Genomic DNA, 23,983 nt, shown 5'->3' with positions numbered 1-23,983 from the left:
GAATTTTTTGTATTGCAACAAGTCCTTTGTTCAGGAGGAGAAGAAGGAGAGGGGGAGGGAAGGCAAGACCCATCCCCTTAAAGACCCCAGCCTAAATGTGAACTGAGCATTCTCTCTCAGGTCCTGTCTGGAGTAGTGCCCATCCGTTCTTATGGATGCCTCTACCCTAATAAACTTTGCTATTTTCCTTTCCACTACTCTCTATCTCATGCCTGAATTCTTTCTTGCATGAAGACAAGAACCCTTTGCTTCTCCAGTAACATTTCCCTAAATAATAATTCTAGGCATAACCATTTACTTAGCACTTACAATGCATTGGGTACTACACATAATCTAGAGACAATTTAAAGGATGCAGGAGGATTGCAATAGGTTATATACTGCATTTTTGTAATATACGGGACTGGAACACGTGCAGCTTTTCATATTTTCAGGAGGTCCTAGAGATAATGCTCTCTAGGGATCAAGGGAAAACTATATTTATTACACATGGAATAGTCATAAAAGCAAATTCCTCTACATTCCTTACTATAAGCCGGCAAGTTCTAGTCCAAGCCTTTACTTATTTTAATTCCCTTCATGTTCACAAAATTCCGGGCCATACACGCCAAGGTTAACCTCATATTACACATCAGGAAACTGGGGCACAAAGAGCTAAAGTCCAGGCTCACACAGTGAATAAGTTCATCATGCAGACAATTAAAAGGTAGAGAAAGAGGAAAGTATCAGCCCCAAGTAGTCTCTTTGACAGACTTACTTTTTTTTTTTTTTTTTTTTTTTTTGACAGTGAGAGAGAGAGACAGAGAGAAAGGTCTTCCTTTGCCGTTGGTTCACCCTCCAATGGCTGCCGCGGCCGGCGCGCTGCGGCCGGCGCACCGCGCTCATCTGATGGCAGGAGCCAGGAGCCAGGTGCTTTTCCTGGTCTCCCATGGGGTGCAGGGCCCAAGCACCTGGGCCATCCTCCACTGCACTCCCTGGCCACAGCAGAGAGCTGGCCTGGAAGAGGGGCAACCGGGACAGAATCCGGCGCCCCGACCCGGACTAGAACCCGGTGTGCTGGCGCCGCTAGGCGGAGGATTAGCCTAGTGAGCCGGCCTCAGACTTACTTTTGAGTTACAGGCAACAGAGCAGCAGCAAACAGAGGACAAAGGATGGGAGGGGCTCTTGTCCTGCCTGCCTTTCCACCTGAGGGCAGGCTAGAAATTCTCCTTTCCTGGAGACAGTTCTTATCAGCACAGAGGACACAGAGGAATTTGCACACTGGCCCTATCTACTATTCATTTGCCCTTCTAGTTCCCTTCTCACAGTCTCCCACCCTGCAGGCCTAAAATAGCTCTTCTCTTCCCTATCACTCCTCTAAAATGTATTGCTCCATGTAGAAGTTCCCATATCAGAGTTTTAGGCCACTGCCTTGAGTTGCCTTACATTTAGATGTCTCTCCCATCTTGTGCACTGCATGGCTGAATAAACTGGCCTGTTTTTCTCTTGTAAATCCATCTTCTGTTACAGGGCTCCATCCACCTGCAAACCTGCAAGAGTTAAAGTAAAAACAGATATTCTGTCTGAAAAGGTAATGTTCTTGCATAAAGAATAATACCTTTGGTGACCAAAGTTTGTTTCCATTAATTCAACCTTGGCTCAGGAAATGATTTAACTTTCTCAAAAAAAAAAAAAAAATCCCTTGCCTTAGGCGAGGCCCTCCGTCCTAGCTATTTGCAGTTTGTATATTATAACACATGGTGTGTCCTCCTGCTGACAAAATTAAATTGAGGCCAGTTCTCACTAAACAGCCTCACTGCGAGTAAAGAGAACTGCTGTCTGCTCATGTGGACTGTGTTATCTGCAGTGCTTCCAACTTCTCTTGCTGCATCAGAACAAAAAATAACCCGCAGATGGTTGTAGTACCCAAGAATTTCCCCCAAAACAGTCATTCTAGAAATTATCATCTCCCAAATAAAAGACTTATTAAGGAGCCGAGTTGTGGGCTTGGTCAAATAGGCATCCTCCCCTTGGCCAAGAGGTTCCTAGCTACAGCAGGCGACCATTTCCAGTCAGACTGAGCTTAACAAAGCTGATTCCTTACTGGGGCTTTGCCCTTGGGACACTGAAAGGCACAATTTAGAAAGAGAAGTAGCTTTTAAAATATGTTAGGAAACTGGTGCAGTTTTATCTATGGTACGATCTACACTATGATTTACATCCTATGCCCTGGTTCCACAGCCACTGCTGAAAGCCAGGTGGCCACATGGCCCAACTACCTGTGCCAAGCTCCATCCCCATCCTAATGGGATTCGCTGCTCCTGCTTCCCTGCCCGCCCTCCATCAAAGTTCTAAAAGGACCTGTTCCTGAACACGTGGCTCTCTTGGCTCCTCTCCTCTGCTCTCCTCTCCTCCTCTCGTCTCTCTTCTGTCTGCTCTCTCTTCTCTCCTTGCTCTCTCCTGCTCACTCTCTTTAGCCTCCTCTTCTCCTTTTTCACTCCCCTCCCTCCTCTCCTTTCTCCTCTTTCTCTCTTACTCTCCTTTTCCCTCTTTGCCCCTTCCCTCTGGTCTGCTGGCTTTTCCCAATAAACCCTTTTCCTTGCTATGGTGTTTGGTGTGTTTTATGACGGCCTAACAGAAATGCATAACAAAATACACTTATCACTGCTTCCCTTACCAGGTGTCTTGTGAATTCTCAAATCAGATTTGCTGTATTTAAAATCCCAGGCAACTTCAAGGCAACAAATAGCCTCAGGTCCCACGATGTACAACAAGGAAAATCTATAGCTCTTTTTGTTAGCCATCACAAAACACACCAAACACCAGAGCAAAAACTCAGTAGACAGGAGGGAAGGGGTGAAGAGGGAAAAAGAGAGGAGACTGTAAGAGAGAGAGACAGAGAGTAGCCAAGAGAGAGCCAAGAGAGAAGAGCCAAGAGAGCCACGTGTTCAGGAACAGGTCCTTTTAGAACTTTGCCGGAGAGCGGGCAGGGAAGCAGGAGCAGCGAATCCCATTAGGATGGGGGTGGAGCTTGACTACAGAGGTTGGGCCATGTGGCCACCTGGCTTTCAGCAATGGCGGCAGGGGCTAGGGCATAGGATGTAAATCAGGGTGTAGATCACACCATAGATAAAACTGCGCCAGTTTCCTAACAATTTTGCTTCTGTTTCAGTTCCTAAATTCCTCTGCCAAACAATGAGGCTATTTTAATCAAGAATTGAGGCTCCCTAGCTTTCAAAGCAATGGTCCATGTCATGATGGAAGGGGGGAGCAGCACACACCATTTCTCCTCTCTTCTCCCACCCCCCATCTGGGAGCCTCTCACAGACAATGTACAGAAGCGTTACAGAATGGAGCAAGTCACGGAATTTTCAGACTAATCATAAATACCCAGTTCTCTGTAGGGACCTACACATATTTGTCTGGGAGGATGCACTGAAGATAAAATTCAGGAAGATCAGAAGCACACACTGCACCATGGATGCATGCTCAACAGTATCCAACTTTGATTTAACATTTACAGTATTCCAGGAAGTTTTCTGAAAGATTTACATGTCTTAAATCACTTAGTCTTCAGGGGGAAACTATGAGGTAGGTATTATTCCTATCATCCTGTTTGTACAGGTTGGAAAGTTGAAGCACACAGAGTTTAAGTAACTGCCAAGGTCGCATTGCTAGCTAAAGGCAGGGCCAGGTGTTTGAAAGTAGCCATTCAGCTCCAACACCCATGCTCAACTGCCATCTCATAGCTTCCTCCAGGGGCAGCTTTGTGCTGTCTTGCTCTTCCTGGCCTCAAAGGTGAAAGAACAATTAGTTCCTGGCTTGAGGGTTTCTGCAGAGGACATATTTCAGAAATTCTCTGATTTGTTGCTGTGGGGAAGAGGAAGAAAGTAACTGATTGATTCTGATACCCTCCCGTAAACATCTAGCAATTAAGAAAAACTCACACTTTTCATATTTATCCAGCAGAGAATCTTGGGACACATCTCTCTGACCTTCCAAGACAGAAGTGAACAGTACTCGTAGTTAATGACTCCCACTTGTACTTATATGGATGACACTTTAAGAAACCAATGAAAAACAAAAGCGCCAGCGGAGTTCACAAACAGTGTAAGCAGAGCGGCATAACTGGAGAGTGATATCTGAGGCGATTTTATTCCTCTGTATCCAACGAGTGTGGATTTGTTGATAGAAACGTGTCAGTTTCAAGGCTGTCTCAGTATTCCTGACATTTATTTGGACTCAAGGAACAAAGAGAAAATTTCACCGTAGGCTACAAAAGCAATCAAGTCATTGAACCATCTCTACTTCAGAATTTCAAACTAGCAAACTCCACTCCCCTCCGAGAATTCAGGATGAATATGGAGCTTTCAGGGTATAGAATACAGACTAGATTATAAGGAGAGTTTGGCTTATTTTGCTCACCTGTATGATCTTAGTTGATCCACGTCACAGGTGTCTAGAAGTGAAACTAGAGAATGAATGTGTTGGAACAAAAACATTCACTTTCAGTCTGCTTCCCTTTCTAGTTTGAGGGAACCAATTACAACTTTTTAATCCAAATTTATTCGAGGACTCCTTCTGGAGAATTTGTAGCCTAAAATATAGCAGGAAGGGAAATCTTTGTTCACATTTACACACCAAGGCTTATCTTAGTTGCCCCATGTCTCGTGAACTACAATATCAAACTTTGGTGACAGTTTGAAGGGAAAGGCCAGCATCTACCCAAGACACATACTCCAAGCTCACAGGGAATGTGCTAGTACAATATCAGTGATGAAGAACTTGGTCTTTGGGATCACACCAATGTTTAAACCAGAACTCTATCTCTTGTAAACAGCATTTCAAACCTCCTATAACCTCAGCTTTCCCAACTTTAAAATCAAGTAATAATGCATACCAGAGTTATTATAAGAATAAAATTAGGTAATTTATCAAAAGGGCTAGCACACTGCCTGGACTATGAGATTTGCCTAATAAATGCACAGAAAATATGGAGCGGGAACTTGCTGAACACTCATTCTGAGACTCATTCTCCATGTAAAGTTTTTAAATCTTTGCTTTTATCACTAAAAACACATTAGACAGAAACCAATTTTTTCCTTCAAAAATTCTATCTGTGTCCCTTCAGGTCACTGAACCTCTCAAAGAAGAACTGTGATATCCTCTAGTGACTTGCCACAGGGGCTTGGCTGGAGAGTATCTCATCACAGTGGCATTAGGAAGTCTTGCCCTCATAATAAGAATACATTTCACCAAATGAAAGAAATGCTTAACTTACTTTCAGGCCACAGGGTCCTCATTTAAATGAATTTCAAGCTGTATTCCCTAACAAGTTCAGTGAAAAGAGCCCTAGACTGTTCCATGCCCTGAAGACAGCCACCTAAAGTGTTACTCTGAGTACAACACAAGGAGGAACCTCTCTGATTATCTTGGTATCATTAAAGAATTCTGTTGCCTGTATTAAGGGAATCTGACTTTGTCACAAAAGTATTTGTGTTTATTGGGTAATACGAGCTATAAAACACAAGACACATGTTGGTTATAAAAACATTTAATTATCCCAAAATGATCATGGTTATCACCAGTAATATGGTTCCAAGATAAGGATACTGCTGGACTCAAGGCAGAAAGAAGAGAAATCGGGCTAATGTTTTTAAATCCAGTCAATGCTTCAGAAACTAGGATATTCAACTACCAGCATTTATGGACCTTAACACATGCCAAGTTCTGTGTTTAATACCTTTATATGTTCTCCCATTTAATCATCACACCTCCTCTGTGAGGTGGTTAAAACAGATGCTAATTAGGAAAACTGTAGCACAAAAGGGATAACTTCCCCCAGGTCCTTTATCTAAGAAGTGCTGATAGTTCAGAATGTAAACCCTGAATTCTGGATTCTAAGTCTAAGATTTCTTACATTACAATCCTTACTGTCCACATCAGATGGTAAAATCTTGAGCCTGATAGATGGAACAAATATTAGTACAGGATCAAAGTTTATGATTAGTATGCAGTATCAGATACTGTCATATAGGAGGGCCGCTTCACAGGCACTCTATCCATACCAACAAGCAGAAAAAGATGCATTCAGAATCCTCTGTCAACTGAGAAACAAATGAGATCTCTCTGGAGATCAACTGGTTCTAACTGACCTCTGCAATTCCAGAGTTTTCATTTATAAGGATTTTGTTGTTTGTATTGTGGTCCAATTTCACATCAACTTGTTTCGTGTGGTTATTTCCTTACTCACTCTCCAACTTCTCCCAGCTTATAGCTCTTCTCAAACCTTTTCTAGATGTTGTCATAACTACGTTTCATGATCAGAAACAAATAAAGAACTACAACAATTCCAATGCTACCCGCTGTGACCAGCTGCCGAGGGAAAGCTACGGACCTTCACTTGCTTTTCAGATAAGAGTGGAAATAATTGGGTGACACTAGGTCTATTTTTATGAAATTACTCTGCAGAACAGTCTTTATATTGGGGAGATCCTATCTTACCCACCTCCAAGGGCTTACTAAATGAGGACAGAGATTTGTGGAAAGGCAATCATAAGCTTTCAAAGCCACCACGTTTAATACAGTTTGGTGTCCTACATACTTCAATGCGCCTGGACATCAAGTCCAAACTTAATACCTATCAGTATCTCTATTCTAATAACAATTGTTCACTATGATGTTTATGACTGTATGACATGTTCAGAAAAAAAAGTCCTTTTTAACACATAATTCACATATTGTACAATGAATGTCAGGAATATAAAATTATGAGATATCATATCCATTTGTGGACATGTATTTTTTATTAAATGTGTTCCAGACCGGAGGATAAACCTGTGCAGCATGTTTCCCAACACATTCTTTTATGTCCTAAGAGTTGCAGTTACCTCTGCAGCTTTCACATATGCAAGTGATTTAGAGTGACTGGAAGAATTTCCAGGTCAAAGACCTTGGCTCTAATCCTGGCTGTGCTGGTAGAATTACTTCATTTAGATAAATATCCCCATCTGCAAAATGTGTGAATTGAATTAGGTGATTCCAAAGATCTCCTGGAAGCCTTAAGAGGAAAAGTTCTAGAGCCTCCTTTTACTCCCTCCCATGCACACCCCACGCTCACAACACTGTGGAAACAGGAGTGAGTATTGGAATTAGTCTGTCAGACTCCACAGCACCCTTGGGGCCATTTTCACTCCTGGGTTGGGGTCCTGGTGCAGTGGAATGCACGGGAGATGGCAGTGCTGCAGGAGTGAGGGGTGAGTTGGTCCAACCCTTCTTTTTTGCACCGCTCTGCCCCCTCTCTTCTCTGTCACAACCAAGCCTGAGGTCCTGGCTCCAGTTGCAAGCTAGGACATCTTAGTCCTTGGATTGGAAACAACTACATCCTTTCATGTGGTCTCCCTCTCCCCCGCCCTGCAGCTCCACTCCCCTACAGCTGGGAGACCTGATGGATTGGCTACCTGGCAGAAAATAAGAATTATTTTCATACAGTCCACTAGGCTTCACCAGAGTTCTATGAACTGGGACCTCAAGTCCAAAGCCAACTGTCAAACATGTAGCTTTGTCACTTTATACTCAGTATGTTTCACAGAGTCTACCTTCCTACAGAATTCTCCATGGAGGGCAGGAGGATAGGCCTAGCTGCGGGACACACATTCTGAATTCCTTGGCCCTAGCATTCTATTGTTTTCAACAATACCATATTAATGAGATGGTTTGGAGAATATTCTGATTTCAAAAATAACTATGAACCGTAACTTTATCAGAAACTAGTGTATGTTTTAATTAACGGATAAGCTCTTGCCTGACAAATGTATGGCAAAAGGTCCTTTGTATGAATCAGTTTGCTCAAACCTTTCTGTCTTTCTCAGAGTATCTTTCTCTCTCCTTTTCTCTCTCACACACATATACCCTATGTATGAACATGTAGGTGTTCATAGCAGCATACTAAAAGGGACTGACGGATTAGGTATAACTGGATCCCTTCTGGCCCAGCTATCTGAATCCAGGAGCCTTGTTTAATGGCCCAAAGAATAAATAATAGAACTAGCCCCAATTTTTTTCCTGGCTCCCAGATCTCTCTCTCTCTGTCTCTAACACACACACTAGCATTTTCCCAACCTCTGGGGTCCATGTACGTTATATAAAAGTTAGTAGAGCTGTGGAGCTGAGTTCACAAGGAGAGTCAGGACATATCCCCGGATGGACAAAACCTGCAGGCAAAGGGCAGCTGCCCTCCATGCCTAATGGAACTCAGTGAGCCCCTCCACCAGCAGCCAAGTCCCACGGAGCGCCCTTCTGCTTCTCTCTCAGGGCAGTGATTTATCAATAATGAAACTTTTCCAGGTCCTCAGCCTCCCATCCTGTCATAAGAATCCTATCATTTCCACACCATTGACTGGAGCCTAAATGCTGCTTCTGGTATAGAAGAAAAGGAAATAAACTTGAAAGAATAGTCAGCTGCCAACTCCCTCGGTGGTTAGAAAACTCAGCCTAAAGGATAATGCCTGGCTTCCCAGAGAAGAGAAAGAGAAAAGAGAAACACTCAAGAGTTGTCAAAGTCCAGAGTTTCCTCTGGCAGTACTTCTCTCCCGGTGCTAACAAATGCAGGCTATGAACAGACTCTATGCTCTTCCTTAACACTCCCCAAGCAATTCAAGTGCTGCATGAAGCACCTTTAATGGTTTCTAATGTACAAGAGCATTTTAGCAACTAGACATGGGAAGTTTCCTACTGTTTCGGAACTGCCACGTGGGAAGCCTAATGTAGAAAGCTTTGGCTGAGTCTTCTGGGTTACAGCGGCTATTCTATAAGAAACCATCCATTTCCCTAAGGGAAGGGAAGTCCTGGGGCATAATGACAGGCTGGTTCCAAAACCAGGGCAGAGCTGACTTCCCAGAGTGGAGAGAGGGGGGATGTGCCAGGCGCACTGTTTGCACTGCTGAAGAGCAAGGAAAGGTGGGCGAGAAGAGGAAGTTGGGAGGATCAGGCATGTCCAAAGATGCAGGGAGAGGCAGTTAGAAGATGTGATGTGGCGAGACGCTGGTCCCTTCCCTCCTGGAGCAAGGAAGGAAATATGCAGAAAGGTGCTTGGTGACTCCATCTTCCCTGGGGTGGTGGGAGGGAAGGAGAAATGGGGTCAGCATCCTGGAGGGGTCACAAGCGCTCCTTACCCCACCTGGCTCCCTCTACCTCCAGAAAAAAATGTGAGTGCCTGCTTCTCCAGCACTAATATGCTGTCCTGGCCCAACTGGGCCCAAATATTGAATATGTTTACTGTAAACATCTATGTACTAACAGTAACATCTTTGATCATGCAGAAGGGTATGTGATGGCAGGCAAAATTTCTCTCCCTCTCACCTGAGTCCTACCACGTGCCCTTGCCACAGGTAACCACACTGAACAGCTTATTCTAAATCTATGGGAAAATGATTTATACACATGCAACAGCATCTATATATAATGCTTTTTTAAAAAAATTCAAATGGGAATCACACAAAGCATACCATTTTGTCACCTGCTTTTTTAACTCAGTGTATTTGGACATTTTTTCCATATCAGTGCACTCAGACCTTATTCATTTTCTTTCAAGGACTAAACATTGTTTGGGCAGAACGTGAATTAATGAGTCTTCTCCAAAGGGAGCATTAGATGATTTACAGTTGCGGCATTACAACCCAGGCTGCACTGAACTGACTTGTACACATGTTCTGTGAACCTCTACAAGTGCATCTTAGAAGTGGAATCCTTGGACTAAAAATAGGCCCACTGTAAATGTGGATGCAGAATGTCAGATTGCTCTCAAAGAAAGGCCAGCTAGTAGAGTGTTTGCCTTCCCACATCCTTGCCAACACTCAGTATCCCCACATAGGTAAACACTGTACTTCATGGTTGAAATTCACTTTTCTTTAAGTATGAATAAAATTGGAAATATATCTACTCATTACATATCCTAAGTATGGATTTGTAATGCCCTATTTTTACACATGTACAAACACATACGTGGCAACTTATTTACTCTATGAATGACCTATTCATATGCTTTACTTATTTTCTTTTGCATTACTCTTTTATTCTTAATTTGTAAGTATGCATGTAAATGTAATGACTGTGTCTTTATCATACATTTTCATATTTCTCCTCTGACTTTTATTACTTGATGTACAGAATTATTATAACACTGAAATTTTACATATTTTAATGTAGCATAATTCATCAACCTTGTGATTGATAACTTCTGAGTGCTAGGTCAGGTACCAAGGGCTTACCCACTCCAGAATTACTTTTTAATCACTGTTATTTTCTTCTAGTACATTTATTAGCTAATTCTTCAAGAAATGACTGTTTTAATTGTTTGGAATTTATTTTGGTGCAAGACATATAGTAAGGATCCAGTTATCTATTCTTCCCAGATTTTCAGTTGTCTGAATATTTCTTACTAATTCAGTTTTTGTCCAACTGATTTCAAATACTATCTTGCGTGTCAAATTCCAAAACATATACAGGTCTATTTTGAGCCTCTATAATCTGTTTCACTGGTTTTTCTCTCTCTACCTGAGTTATAAACTGATTTAATTACCTTAACTTTATTATGCAGTTTGATGTCTGCTGAGACTAGCCGAAAACATTGCAAGCAAACTCTCTGCAAGGGTGGAAACTCTGGTTTGCTTTGAAGGATGACTGTGGCTTAGTTCTGTGAAAAGACACTTGAGTGGGTCCTCTGGTTATGTAATTCCCACCCACAACCCTGGGGAAGACCGAAATGCAAATTCTGAAGCAATCTGGTCTATCCAAAGCCAAGGTGTTTTTAGGAGTGTGACTTGGACAGATCTCCCAGCAGCTCCACGTTTCTACAGAGTATTTGTCAATAGAGAAGTTTTCCTTCCCTGCGTTTGGATTGATGATGTCCTGTTCTTGGGCAGGAATGCATGGCCAAGCAATGTGTCCCTGTGTCCGTGTGTGTGTCCAGGAGTTTCAGAGGTGGAGGAGCCAGTGTGAGAGAGAGAGGCCTCAGTGGCATTCTGATTCTCTCTTCTGCCTACCCTGCAGAAGGGAGTGTAGAAAGGGCAGGCCAGGACAGGGGCAGCCCATCCTGGGTGGGACCTGTTATTCCATACCAGTGTCATCAAAAATTGAACAGGCTGAATTAGGAACGGGTATATTGTTAACCTGCAGACTCCTGATTTACTTAGGATCCTTTAGAGAAAACCTTATTCCTCTGGCCTTTTCCCTTCTGGGAAGGACTATTCTCAGTCATCCTAGTTGGAGAGTGGGGAAGCATGGAGATCTAGAGGCCTTTTAGGGTTTGGGGGCCTACGGTCCCAGGTAAGAAAGCGATGCTCCCGGGCTCTCCACAGTGAGTGAAGAAGCAGTGGACGGTGGCTACACGGAAAGGAGGATCAGGTGCACCCAGTAGCTGGCCTCACAGGAGAGCTTTAAAAGCCGCCATTTCTGGCCTCCCCTGTGCACCCTCTATGCAGTGACTCCTTTCTGCACAGGCGTGGAGGAGGTGGTCACATGGCCTTGGGGAAAGCGTTCAGGAAGCAGCTGCTGGGTGAAGAAAGGAGGGGAAGCGGAGGGCGGAGCCACAGCAAGATATCCGAGGTGGCCACAGCCACAACCTGTGATTTCTGTAACCAGAGCCCATTTCCCCAGGGCATCTAAGAAACAGTCATACAGGGAAACCTGGGATATACAGGAATTTCCACAGCCTGGCAGATTTCAACACCAAGGGGAAGTGTGACTTCCCCTCTGCTGAACAAGGATCGCTCCTCTAACAAATGCTTCGTTTGCTGTAAACTGCGCTTTTGCTGCCTCAAAGGAAATCTCCTTTTACTCATTACACTATTTGAGGTTTTCCAATAGGCCGAGTTCTAGGCTTCACGCAACAGGCACGGTTTTCATACCATTTGAGAAATCCCATCAAGGCAGAAAGGTTCTGGACCCTAAACAACAGAGCCACCACAATGTCGTTCTCTAGGAGCTCGCTCAGCTCCTTTCTCAGCAGACAGGGCCCTCAGCTTGCTCTTGGCTGCAGTCTGCTGGTGAGCAGGAAAATTCTCCAGGCATGCATGGTCCTGGCATCCTTGTGAAGTGACCTACGGAGGAGGATCTTGCTCTTCCAGGAATCACCAAATGCAAATGACTAAAGAAGTGAGGCTCAGGGCTGGCAGCGTGGCTCACTTGGTTAATCTTCTACCTGCAGCACTGGCATCGCATATGGGCACCAGGTTCTAGTCCCAGTTGGGGTGCCAGATTCTGTCCCAGTTGCTCCTCTTCCAGTCCAGCTCTCTGCTGCGGCCTGGGAAGGCAGTGGAGGATGGCCCAAGTGCTTAGGCCCCTGCACCCACGTGGGAGGCCAGGAATAAGCACCTGGCTCCTGGCTTCGGATCTGCGCAGCACCGGCCATGGCAGCCATTTGGGGAGTGAACCAACAGAAGGAAGACCTTTCTCTCTGTCTCTCTCTCTCACTGTCTAACTCTGCCGAAGAAAAAAAAAAAAAAGAAAAAAAAGAAGTGAGGCCATATGAAGCCACACTCTCAGTCTCTAGCCCATCGCTCCTGTCCATCGGTGACCTGGGTGAGCACAGCTCATCCCCCACACCTGCCACACTGCCCTCTATCCCGTCTCTTGGGCCCTCTTTGCAGTACAAGCCACTTTTGAGATTCTCTTGAACTTTATTTAAACCAGACATACATTTGGATTTGAGGAAAGCCATGAATTCCACTACAGACAACTTTGTAATGGGATTTTCACTTAAGGTCACCCAGGCTTCAAGCAGTCATGAAAACCACCATTTGACTAATACTATTCGTTCTTAGGAGTTCATTCATCTTTTAATAAGCATCTACAGAGCATGAATCTTTCGTACTCACAACCCTCTACCATGCATAATAGAGAGGTGAAAGACAATATTAGCTTTGATTTATACAATATTATTCTAAAAATAATTTCCAAATTCATAACCTCATCTAATCCTATGAAAAATTAACACATGTGATTTAAAAGAAAATTAGTCTCCTTCGGGGTAACAATATGTCCCATACCAATATAAGAACAGAATGAACTTTATGCTGTTACATTTTACAAAATAAGAAAAATTAAATATGAAGTCAGCTCTATCCAAGGATTCTTGGAGGGGGTTGACATTTAGAGTAATTTTGTTTTTAATTAGGAAATGAATGTAAGTGAATTTTTCAAAACTGATTTTCATGTCATCACGGCTTGGAAATTTTGAAAGAAAAATACTGCCCTTATTAATATTAGCATACATAAAAACAGTGGAATAGGGAATATACTAAAATATTTCATTAATTTTCCCTTTATGTGCTATAGTTTTATATATATATATAATTTCATATTCTTATTTCAACTAACATTAGGGCATCAATATTTGTTATAGTGCTTATAAACATCATTTTAATGCTGTAACTACTATATGATTATATCATAAAACCATTGCCTTATTATTAGACACACAATCTTCTTTTTTTGACAGGCAGAGTTAGTGAGAGAGACAGAGAGAAAGGTCTTCCTTCTGTTGGTTCACTCCCCAAATGGCTGCTGTGGCCAGTGCGCTGTGCCGATCTGAAGCCAGGAGCCAGGTGCTTCTTGCTGGTCTCCCATGCAGGTGCAGGGCCCAAGCACCTGGGCCATCCTCCACTGCCTTCCTGGGCCACAGCAGAGAGCTGGACTGGAAGAGAAGCAACAGGGACAGAATCCGGCGCCCCAACCAGGACTAGAATCCAGGGTGCTGGCACCGCAGGCGGAGGATTAGCCAAGTGAGCCACGGCACCAGCCTAGACACACAATCTTCTAACTTTTCAATCATTTTGTGTGAAATAGGTTTTTCATACTCTACTGTTTTTCCATAGGGTAGACACCTATAGGAAACCAATTTTTAATAACATATTTCATTTTCAGTTGGGTTTTTGTTGAAGTTATAGTTCATTTTTGCAAAATTAAGAGGATCACAATTTTTAAGATTTTTTGCTGCAATTTTACCTCCAGTAAATCAATTCTTACTAGTCTTCCACAATGTTTTTCTGACTGCTATGTTCCTTTTAAAGTTAAATAACATATTTTCCTGTCAACTTTTTTTTGTTGGGTGTTAGTGGTAACACCAATAAAGTTGCAGTGTCTTTAAGAACTAAACATAAAAAGTGAATCAGTCATGAATGACACTAAGTATTTTTGCTATATTGAATTAAACAGTAAAATATCATGGGCCTCTGGAATTACCCCTGTGTATTGAAGACAGATTTAGCAACATGCTTTCTTGAATAATAGTCAGTTTGCACTGCCTCAATTTATTTTGTCTGTTTTCTCAAGGTCGGATTGTTCCCGGTTCCCACCTGCATAATGCCGCTCTGATGCTCCTTAATTAATCAGTCCCCTTGAAATCACCTCTCATGCTCCTGCCATCTGGGCCCAAATCCATCCATAGATCCCACTATTGAAGCATTCACAGTGCTTGCTAGCATCCCATTGGTGGTGGATTTTGTAAGAGAAAACAAATCTAGACTTCTATTGTATTTAAAGTTTCACACCCAAAAATGTTTCCTATGGGCTCTGGGCAATGACTCTCAGACTTTCAGTGAATTTCAGTACAGAGTATTTGAAAAGTGGAAAGCTGTACAATTTTTGGAGAAAAAAAATTGTAAGACCAAATCCCTCAATAAATAAATAGTTCTACAAGTCATATGCACTTCAAAATGTCTCTATATAAATGCAGGATGCTGGGGCAGGTAGTTGGAACAGCAAATGAGACACAGCTTGAAACACCTGCATCCAGCATCAGAGTGTTCAAGTCCAGGCTCTGCTTTTATTGCAGCCTCCTACCAGAGAGATCACATGCGGTGATCACATGTAGCGCCAGATTCTGTCCCGGTTGCTCCTCTTCCAGTCCAGCTCTCTGGTGCACCACTGCAGCTATGATCAACTCTATGGTCCCTGTGCTGTGCAGCAGATATCCAGAACTTACTTATATTATAACAAAACAACTTTGCATCTTTGACTAATATCTCCTCTTTCCCCAAGCCCCAGAGTCCTAAGGACCACATTTCTGTATCTAGGAACACAGCGTTGGTGTATTTCTTTCCATTCCGATCGATTTCTCTTCAGGATCATCCATACTGTCACAAATAACAGGATTGCCTGTTAAGACTGACTAATATTTTACTACATGTGTGAGGTCATCAAACACTTCATGGAAATGCAGATTATTAAAAAAAAGCTATGCATGGATTTCAAAATGCATTTGCACCAAAATAAATTCTTACTAAGTTTCTATAATATGTCCGAACAGGACCTAGTTTGAGGCGCCACAAAAAGTAAGACATCGAGGGGCCTGCGTGGTGACCTCTTTGCCTCCTCTCCTGACCCCACAGCAACCACTGAGACTCCATTTCTAACTTTGCCTTGCCCCAGATGTCATGGAGTTGAAATTATACAGCGGGTAATCTTTTCAAAGTGGCTTCTTACACTTAGTGCTGTGTACTAAGGTTCCTCCCATCTCTTCATGTCTTGATTGCTTATTTCTCCTTATCATTGAGCACTATTACATCGAATGATTACACAATTGGTCTATCCATTCATCTATTAATGGACACATTGCTTGTGTCTGAGTTTTGGCAATAACTTAGGCTATTATAATCATTTGCGTGCAGGGTTTTTGTGTGGATGTGTGTTTTCAACTAGTTTGGGTAAATGCCAAGGAGTGTGATTTCTGAATGATAGGGTTAGGATATGTTTCATTTTATAAGAAACCACCAAACTCCTGCAAAGTAGGTGTGCCATTTTGTATCCCCACCAGCAATGAATAAAAGCTTCTGTTGTCCCAAGTCATTGCCCGCATTTGGTATTGTCACTGTTTTCACTGTAGCCATTCTAACAAGCTTGTAATTGTATCTCCTTATTTTAATTATATCTCCTAATTTTCATGCAATTGTATCTCCTTATTTTCATTTGCAATTCCTTAGTGACAGATCAGATCATTCACATTTAAATGGCATCTATACAACTTCTTTGATGAGGTGTTTGTCCAGATCTTTTCTGCCTTCTAATTGGATTGCTTGTTTTTTTTCTGCTGTGTTTTAAGAATTCAAAAAGAAAAATCTTTCTAGAACATAGAAACTCATCATTCAGGTTGAATACCAAATTAGAGAATATAAAAAGAGAATTAATGATGTGAAATAATTAGCCAGAATGCAGCACAGAGAGATAACAAAATAAAGAATAACGAACGAGGAAGGGTAGCAGGAGTTTTAAAACTTATCTATTTAGAGTTCAAGTACAAGAAAAAAGAGGCAATGAGGGACAAATTCTATTTTATGGATACAATGTTTAAGAATTTTCCATGGGAAATGAAATACCCCAATCCTTATAGTCAAGAAGTCTGGCAAACAGCGTGATAAACACAACTGTATATAACATAGATAAGATACAGTTTTGCAAAGATGAAGCTATCCCAAAACAGCAAGAGGAAAAGGCAAAATTGCCTGTAAAACACTAATTAGATTAATAAATAACACTAATAATTGAATTAATATTGTTTCACAACAGCAATTTTGATCGAGGTCAGATGGCTAAAATGACTTTAAAGTGCTGCAAGACCTATCCACCTAGACCGTCATCCCCAGAAATTCCTTTCAGTAATGAGAATGCAAGCAAAATATTTCTAGACAAAAACAGAATGTTCCACTAATTGGCAGTCACATGTACAAAATGTTTAGAATGGCAAGAAGAAAAATAACTAAAATAGACTATCTCCTTCCATTCCCATCTTTTTGTTGTTTAGGTCAATTGCACATCAGCGGTTGCAATATTTTTAAATAGGCTAGAATAAATAACAGACTCCAAATCATTCAAACACAAATCTTGTGGTTGATTTTCCAGAGTTTGGCTTTCATATGTGGCGTGTGACTACTTTTGCACTGAAAACATTCAGAGCCAGAAGTGGGATTGGAGGCCTGTCTGCTCAGCATGGAATTAATTGGGTTTATTTGCATGGAAATTATCTGTTGCCTTTTCCTTGCTTTTAAATGGTACCTAAGCAGAAAGACTTGGGAAATAGAGCCACAGTACTGTATCACTCCTTTTTTATTTTTATTTTTTAAGATTTCATTGATTTATTTGAGAGGCAAAGTCACAGATAGAGAGGCTTAGCCTACTATGCCACAGTGGCAGCCCCACAATATCTCTCTTAGATCTGGTCCTCTTTAGCCTGGGCAGTGTCTGCACAGGGGCTGAGGGTGTTTGACAACTACTTCGGGAAATCTGCTTGTCATTATTACTTGCACAAATGTAATGAAAGCAGCAGCTAATGGGGTGGGGGATGGGGGTGGAGGAAGTTCCTCCTTGCAGGGGTTTCTTGGGAATCAAACACTAAGGAGGGGCCAGAACAGAGGAATGGTGGGGCGGAGGTGGGGTTTGTCATGAACACATGTGTTAACATGCCCCCTGGGAAAAACACAGAAAAGAGGATTCTGTCAACAGCATACTGAGATCTTGATTAAATGCAGAAAGCAGAATTCAGTGAAGTATGGTAATGCCTCTGCAAATCCACGGGGCCGTTTCCAAAGTTCGTGGAAAAATTGAATTAAGCAATAATGCACATTTTCCATGATTTTTGTAAGACACTTGGTACTTGCACATGGTGAGCATATATGAGATTAAGGACTTACTGAGCACTGCGTCATCAGTGGGCACTAGACCAGCTCACAGATATCCTTCACCATGGGTATCCCCTGTAGTTTCTACCAAAGATGCTTTCAATTCTTCCTGGAAACCAGGACAGAGAGTGTTTTTAAGAGGACAGCAACTATTTTAGCATTTCCTGGGAAAAATAGATTAAAATTAAATTTATAATGAATTTTAAAAATAGAGTACAGGGGCCAGTGATGTGGCGCAGGTTGAAGCCGCTGCCTGGAACAACGGCATCCCATATGGGTGCCAGAGCGAGTCCTAGCTGCTGTGCTTCCAATCCAGCACCCTGCTAATGCACCTGGGAAAGCAGTGGAAGAAGGCCTAAGTACTTGTACCCTGCCACTCATGTGGGAAACCCAGATGGAGTTCAGGCTCCTGTCATTGGCCTGGCCCACCCCACTCCAGCCTTTTCAGCCATTTGGAGAGTGAACTAGAGGCTGAGAGATATTCTCATTCTCTCTCTCTCTCTCTCTCTCTCTCTCTTTCCGCCTTTCAAATAAATAAAATAATTATTTTCTTAAAAAATTAACAGTATGGTTGAGTATCTTAGCACAGAAATCAAGACGTCTCCTGGGATATGCGCATCCCATATTGGGCTGTCTGGGTTCTAGCCTCAGCTCTGCTTCTATTCCAGCATCCTACTAATGCACACTCTGGGATGCAACAGATGATGGCCTTTGTATGTGGGTCCCTGCCACCCACATGGGAGACCCAGATGGAGTTCTGAGTCCCTGGCTTCAACCTGGCCCAGCCTCAACTGAACATGTGGAGAATCAACCAGCTGATAGAAGATCTCTCTCTGTCTCTCTGCCTTTCAAATAAGTCAAAAAAAAAAAAGAAAGAAAGAAAAAGAAAGAAAGAAAGAAAGAAAGAAAGAAAGAAAGAAAGAAAGAAAGAAAGAAAGAAAACAAAAGCTCCCTAAGCTCCTAGAAGTACACAGTTATCCATAGCATCAAAACACTTTAGAAGAAAAGCACCCCAGAAAGAGCAGAGAGAAGTAGAAGGAGAGCAAGGAAGAAACAGAAGCAGCATTAATACGAAGAGGAAGTGGAGCACAAGGAAACAAGGAGAGCAAAGGATCAGGATGTCGACAGACCCTGTGTGATGGTCACCATCCACGACCACAGCTGGAGGAGCTAGAAGAACAGCAACGGTGAGGCTGTGGGAGATGATAACCAGCCCGACGGGAGAGGTAGCAGCAGTGTGTGAGAGAGGAGATGAGAGACGCTTACACGTGTGCAGAGAAAGAAAGACCAAGATGGAGCCACTCCTCTGGCTCATCAGCGCTTGCCAGCTCCCTAATGGTTGAAACACAAAATACAGCATTTGTGCAGGTCTGCCTGTAGCTACAATGGCATAACACACTAGGAATTCGTTTTCTATCATCTTTTATGTGTGAGGTGTAGAAAAGAATGACTTATCTTTACAAAATTATACATTCTCATTAAACAATTCTAGCAGTACTCAATAAAGTTTTTAAAAGGAGGTTTTAGAAAGTACCCAAATTTCACCTGCTGGAAATAAGTATTAACACTTAAAAGACTCCATTTCAAATCGAGTCAATCAATCCCTCTGTGGATACAAACATGTGTAAAGTGTGTGTGAATGGATAAATAGAAGAATCTAAGGATAAACAGACTTTTGCAAAACTAAACTTGTGCTACATGCTATCTTAATTAAAATATTTAAGCATTTATTTCACATCCATATATACAACGGGCATTAGACTGCCCTTTTACCCACTTTCTCTTTATTGCCCCCAGTATAAAAGTCTCTTGTCATGCTTCCTTTGAAAGTGTCCTCTTTTGTGTCTTAACAGTGGATCTGGGTCTGATCATACCATTTTTTAGTCCCTACTTTGAGGGTGTGGCTACTCAAGTGCAAAGGAAGCCCAGAGCAGAGAACTAGGCACATACATCCTAATCACGCACAGAAGACAGACAATCTTACTGGCAGAACCAGAGAAGCCAGAGCAACACCAGAGCTGAGCCCTGTAGGAAGTGAGAGGCACCGGAAACATGGAAATCTGGAATGAAAAGTCCATCCACGCCATCCTGGCCTGATGACGAGCCTCTCCAGACAAGATGTGTCTTGCGGGCCACTTCCACATACGCGCTTTCTCCTATCTCATTTATGAAGTTTTTCCCATCCCCCCGTTGGAGAGACAGACTTGAGACATATGGCTCCTGCTTCCTTACTTCCAGTAACAATACAGAAGCCTTTCTCTCCTCCAAAGAATGGCCCTAAGGAGCATGAAGGGAACCCTATAGCACAATCATTATACGAAGATACACACAGAGAGACAGAGAGGGAAAATGAAAGTTTATACTCTCATAGTGAGACAATTCAATTCACATGCTACTCACTCAATGATCTTGAGAGAGATTTCCATCTATTGTTGTTCATTCACTTTCACTGACAATGCGCCTCTTACAGTGTAAGCCCCTCACTGCACAGAATTTGAGTTTGGGTGTTTACAAAGAGGATATGTTTTGCATATATGGCTCCAAGGATAAACTTAACCACTTTACCTAGTTCTCCAGTGAGGAAACAAGGATCTCCTCCAAAGCTGGAGGCTGGATTGGCTGTGTTGAATTTACTATGTAAAAGTGGCCCTGCTCTTCATATACTTTCCTGTTTTCTTTAAAATTTTTTATTTATATAAGGTGAACAAATTTCATGTAATTCATATATACAGATTTTAAGAGTATAATGATACTTCCTACCCCATCCTCCCTCCAGCCAATACCACCACCCTCCCTCTTCGGTTATTTTTCCTTTTAATTTTTACAATGACATACTTTCAGTTTATTTTATAATCACAGTTCAACCCTCCATTGAAATAAAGAATTCAACCAGCAATAAGTAAAAAAACCACTGCTCCTCAAGAGTATAAACAATTTTGCCTACCTACGTATATTAAATTTTTTGTACTCCATATATTAGTTATCACAAATCATGGAAAACATATGATGTTTGTCTTTTTGGAATGGCTCATTTCACTAAGCATCATGGTTTCCAGTTGAATCCATTTTGTTGCAAAAGACAGGACTTCACTCTTTTTTATGGCTGAGTAGTATTCCATAGTGTGTATATACCATAATTTCTTTATCCAGTCATTAGTTGGTGGACATATGATTCCATATCTTTGGTATTGTGAATTGGGCTGCAATAAACATAGGGATACAGATAATTCTTTCATATGCTGATGTCATGTCATTTCCCACCATATACTTTCTTAGGAGATTTTCAAAGAAAATTTTGGCTTGATGCAATGTTCACATACTAGAATCACTGCAAAGCTTAGGTCTTGAGCAAGAAGAAAGTTTTCACTACAGATTTTCTCTTAATTTGCCAGAAGGTATTGAAACATTACTAGATCTCAGATCAATATTCATTTATAAGAGATTTTGTTTATGAAAAGTTCACCACAAAAAAAAAAAAAACACATGGGTTTGTTTTATAAAACTGCATGTGAATTTTAATTACCTATTTTAAGGTTGGTTATAATAGGTGCTTTGAAAGATATGGAAACTAACCCATATTTCCTTCCACATCATTCCTTCTTCAAGTTCCACTTTCTATTAGCTAAATAATTATTCTACATTGCCAGGGTTTATATTGCCCTGCTCTGTTATACAGTCATGCTGCCCATTGTCTGGTGGTCTCTGTTTCTGTGGGTTCTGCCAGTACTCCACATGTTATGACATGATTGATGTCTGGATTTTACCATCAGGTAGGTTTTTCAAGATTAGCTCTCAGAGAAAATGAATGGAGCCAATGAATGAAAGATTAGAATGGCTGTTTTTAACTTCTCACTTGAACGACCAAGCTACTTAGATATTAGCAGAAATTGCTTGTTGTCTTCAGGCTCTGCCTAGCGATATTAAGAAGAATGAAGCCAAATATATTTCTCATGGTTTATAGTTCCTTTTTTTTTTGATCATTGAATTTTTCTCCCTAAAATTCAGTCATTTAGCCTAGATATAGCTTGATGTCAATTACTTTGAAACAAGGTTGTTCTTCTTTCTAGGATAAAATTTTTTTCTGCAATTTTGCACATTGATTTAGTTCAGGAAAGTTGTCTTCTACTTTATTTTTTTCATTAATTTTCCCTCTATGTCTAGAATTACATAACAGGCATGCAATAAATATTCCTTGAATGCATGGATGATATATTTGAATACTTTTTCCGCTCTATTTATTCTATTCTCTTCTTTAGGAAATCAGTTACCCTTCTACTGATTATGCTTCCTCTGTCTTCCAGTTTGATCACTCTGTATTTATAATTGTGAAAGTCAGAGTTACAGGGGGCAGGGGAGAGGGAAATGTTGATCTTCCATCAACTGGTTCCCTCCCCAGATGGCCACAACAGCCAGGGCTGAGCCAGGCCAAAACCAGCAGACATGAGCTTCTTTCATGTCTCCCACATGGGTGGCAAAGGCCCATGCACTTGGGTCATCTTCCAGTACTTTCCCCAGGCCATTAGGAGAGAGTTGGATTGGAAATGGAGCAACTAGGACTCGAACCAGCATCACAGGTGGAGCCTTTAACCAACTGTGCCACAACAGCAGCCCCATAGTCTTTAGAAGAAATTGCCTCTAAAAAGCCTGCAAAACACTTGAGAGATACACCTGCTGAAACTTGTCTGAGGCGTGTCCCCAGAGATCTTTTCATCTTATTTACCATTGGGCTTGGGTGATGCACACATAGGGTTTGTTTTGTCTTAGCCATCTGAAGCAACCTTGTGCAATCCTTGCTGTTCACCTATACATCCCTTATCCATTTCCAGAAATGTCCTTCTTAAAATTAATCAGTATCCTTTTTTCAGTAACTTCTTTTTAGCGACAATACCATTTCTCTGAAGATGTTTGCAAGCAGTCATGTTCTAAAGAAAGCAATCTCCAACCTGAGAGGAATTCACCACCACCTACCTAAAGCCTACCTTTTCAGGCCAAGCCAACGTATGCTCACTGTGTAAAGATCAATGAGAATTACTGTTGAGGAATATGTAAATTCTGACTAGAATGTGACCATTTTAGAACATTTCCAAAACTTGTTAAAAGACACTTGTGTCTCCTGATTACTCAAATTCTGTCCTAAGTAAAGCTTATGTTAACCTTTTTATAGAGCCAGATTATTTCCATTGACAATCTTACATGTCCTTGCACTATCCATTTTGTGTTTGTGGCTGCTGAAGCCTGGCCATACTCGTAGCTCTGGCTATGTTGCTCCTACAGTGTCCCCATCCATGTCATGGTTTTATTTTTTTGCAGTTCTTCCCCCAAGGTCTCCTGACACACTCTTCACTTACTACCTAATGCAATATATTTTCTTCTCAGAATCTTTTAAACTGTCTTTTAGATAAAATATTATAATTCCTTTTTTTTTTTCATTTGAAAATCAGAGTTACAGCAAGAGGAGAGAGAGAAAGAGATAGATCTCCCATCTGCTGGTTCACTCTTGAAATGGCAGCAACATCCAAGTCTGGACCAGACCAAAGCCAGGAACCAGGAGCTTCATCTGGGTCTCCCACATTGGCGCAGGGCAGAGGCCCAAGCATTTGAGCCATCCTCTGCTGCTTTCCCAGGCACATTAGAAGGGAGCTGCAGGGGTGGGGGCGTCGCCATGGCTCACTTGGTTAATTCTCCGCCTGTAGCGCCTGCATCCCAAATGGGCACCGGTTCTAGTCCCGGTTGCTCCTCTTCCAGTCCAGCTCTCTGCTGTGGCCCGGGAGGGCAGTGGAGGATGGCCCAACTGCTTGGACCCTGCACCTGCATGGGAAACCGAGAGGAAGCACCTGGCTCCTGGCTTCAGATTGGCACAGCGCTGGCCGTGGTGGCCATTTGAAGAGTGACCAACAGAAGGAAGACCTTTCTCTTTGTCTCTCTCTCTCTCACTGTCTATAACTCTACCTGTCAAATAAAAAAAAGAAGGGAGCTGGATAGAAAGTGGAGCATCCAGGACTAGAGTCAGTGCCCATATGGGATGCTGGTGCTGCAGGTGGTAGCTTAACCTGTTGTCACACAGAGCCAGTCCCCTAATTTCTTTGAAAATATACAGTTATTTATCAACTCCTCTTATGTTTTAGGGTAATTGCTTTCATGATGTATTTTTTTAATCTACTTCTAAAATGAAAACAATGATTCTGCTTTAAACAGGGCCAACTAGGAGCTAAGGAACAACATAGGAAGGGAGACGATCTAGGGCCACTCACAGTGTAAATTCAGGTTTATCGTTGTGGGCACCATGTCACCCAGTCTGCCCCTACCTACACTGATGGGCTAGCAGCTATTGTG

The 23,983-nt window shown here is 42.0% G+C and overlaps 1 protein-coding gene across 1 annotated transcript in view; it reads right to left on the bottom strand.

The window, feature by feature from the left end:
• Window positions 1–1,119: 1,119 nt before the first annotated feature.
• The window catches only part of HTR7 (5-hydroxytryptamine receptor 7), a 158,232-nt gene continuing 135,368 nt past the window's right edge, over window positions 1,120–23,983 (bottom strand). Inside the window, exon 3 of the mRNA XM_051823396.2 lies at window positions 1,120–1,528. Coding sequence (XP_051679356.2) covers window positions 1,390–1,528 — 139 coding nt within the window. The 3' untranslated portion in view covers window positions 1,120–1,389. The remainder of the gene's footprint in view (window positions 1,529–23,983) is intronic.

The sequence above is a fragment of the Oryctolagus cuniculus genome, chromosome 15 (genome assembly GCF_964237555.1).
Source record: "Oryctolagus cuniculus chromosome 15, mOryCun1.1, whole genome shotgun sequence".
NCBI lineage: Eukaryota > Metazoa > Chordata > Mammalia > Lagomorpha > Leporidae > Oryctolagus > Oryctolagus cuniculus.
Note: the sequence above shows the minus strand (reverse complement) of the source record. Positions and strands in the feature narration are given on the sequence as shown.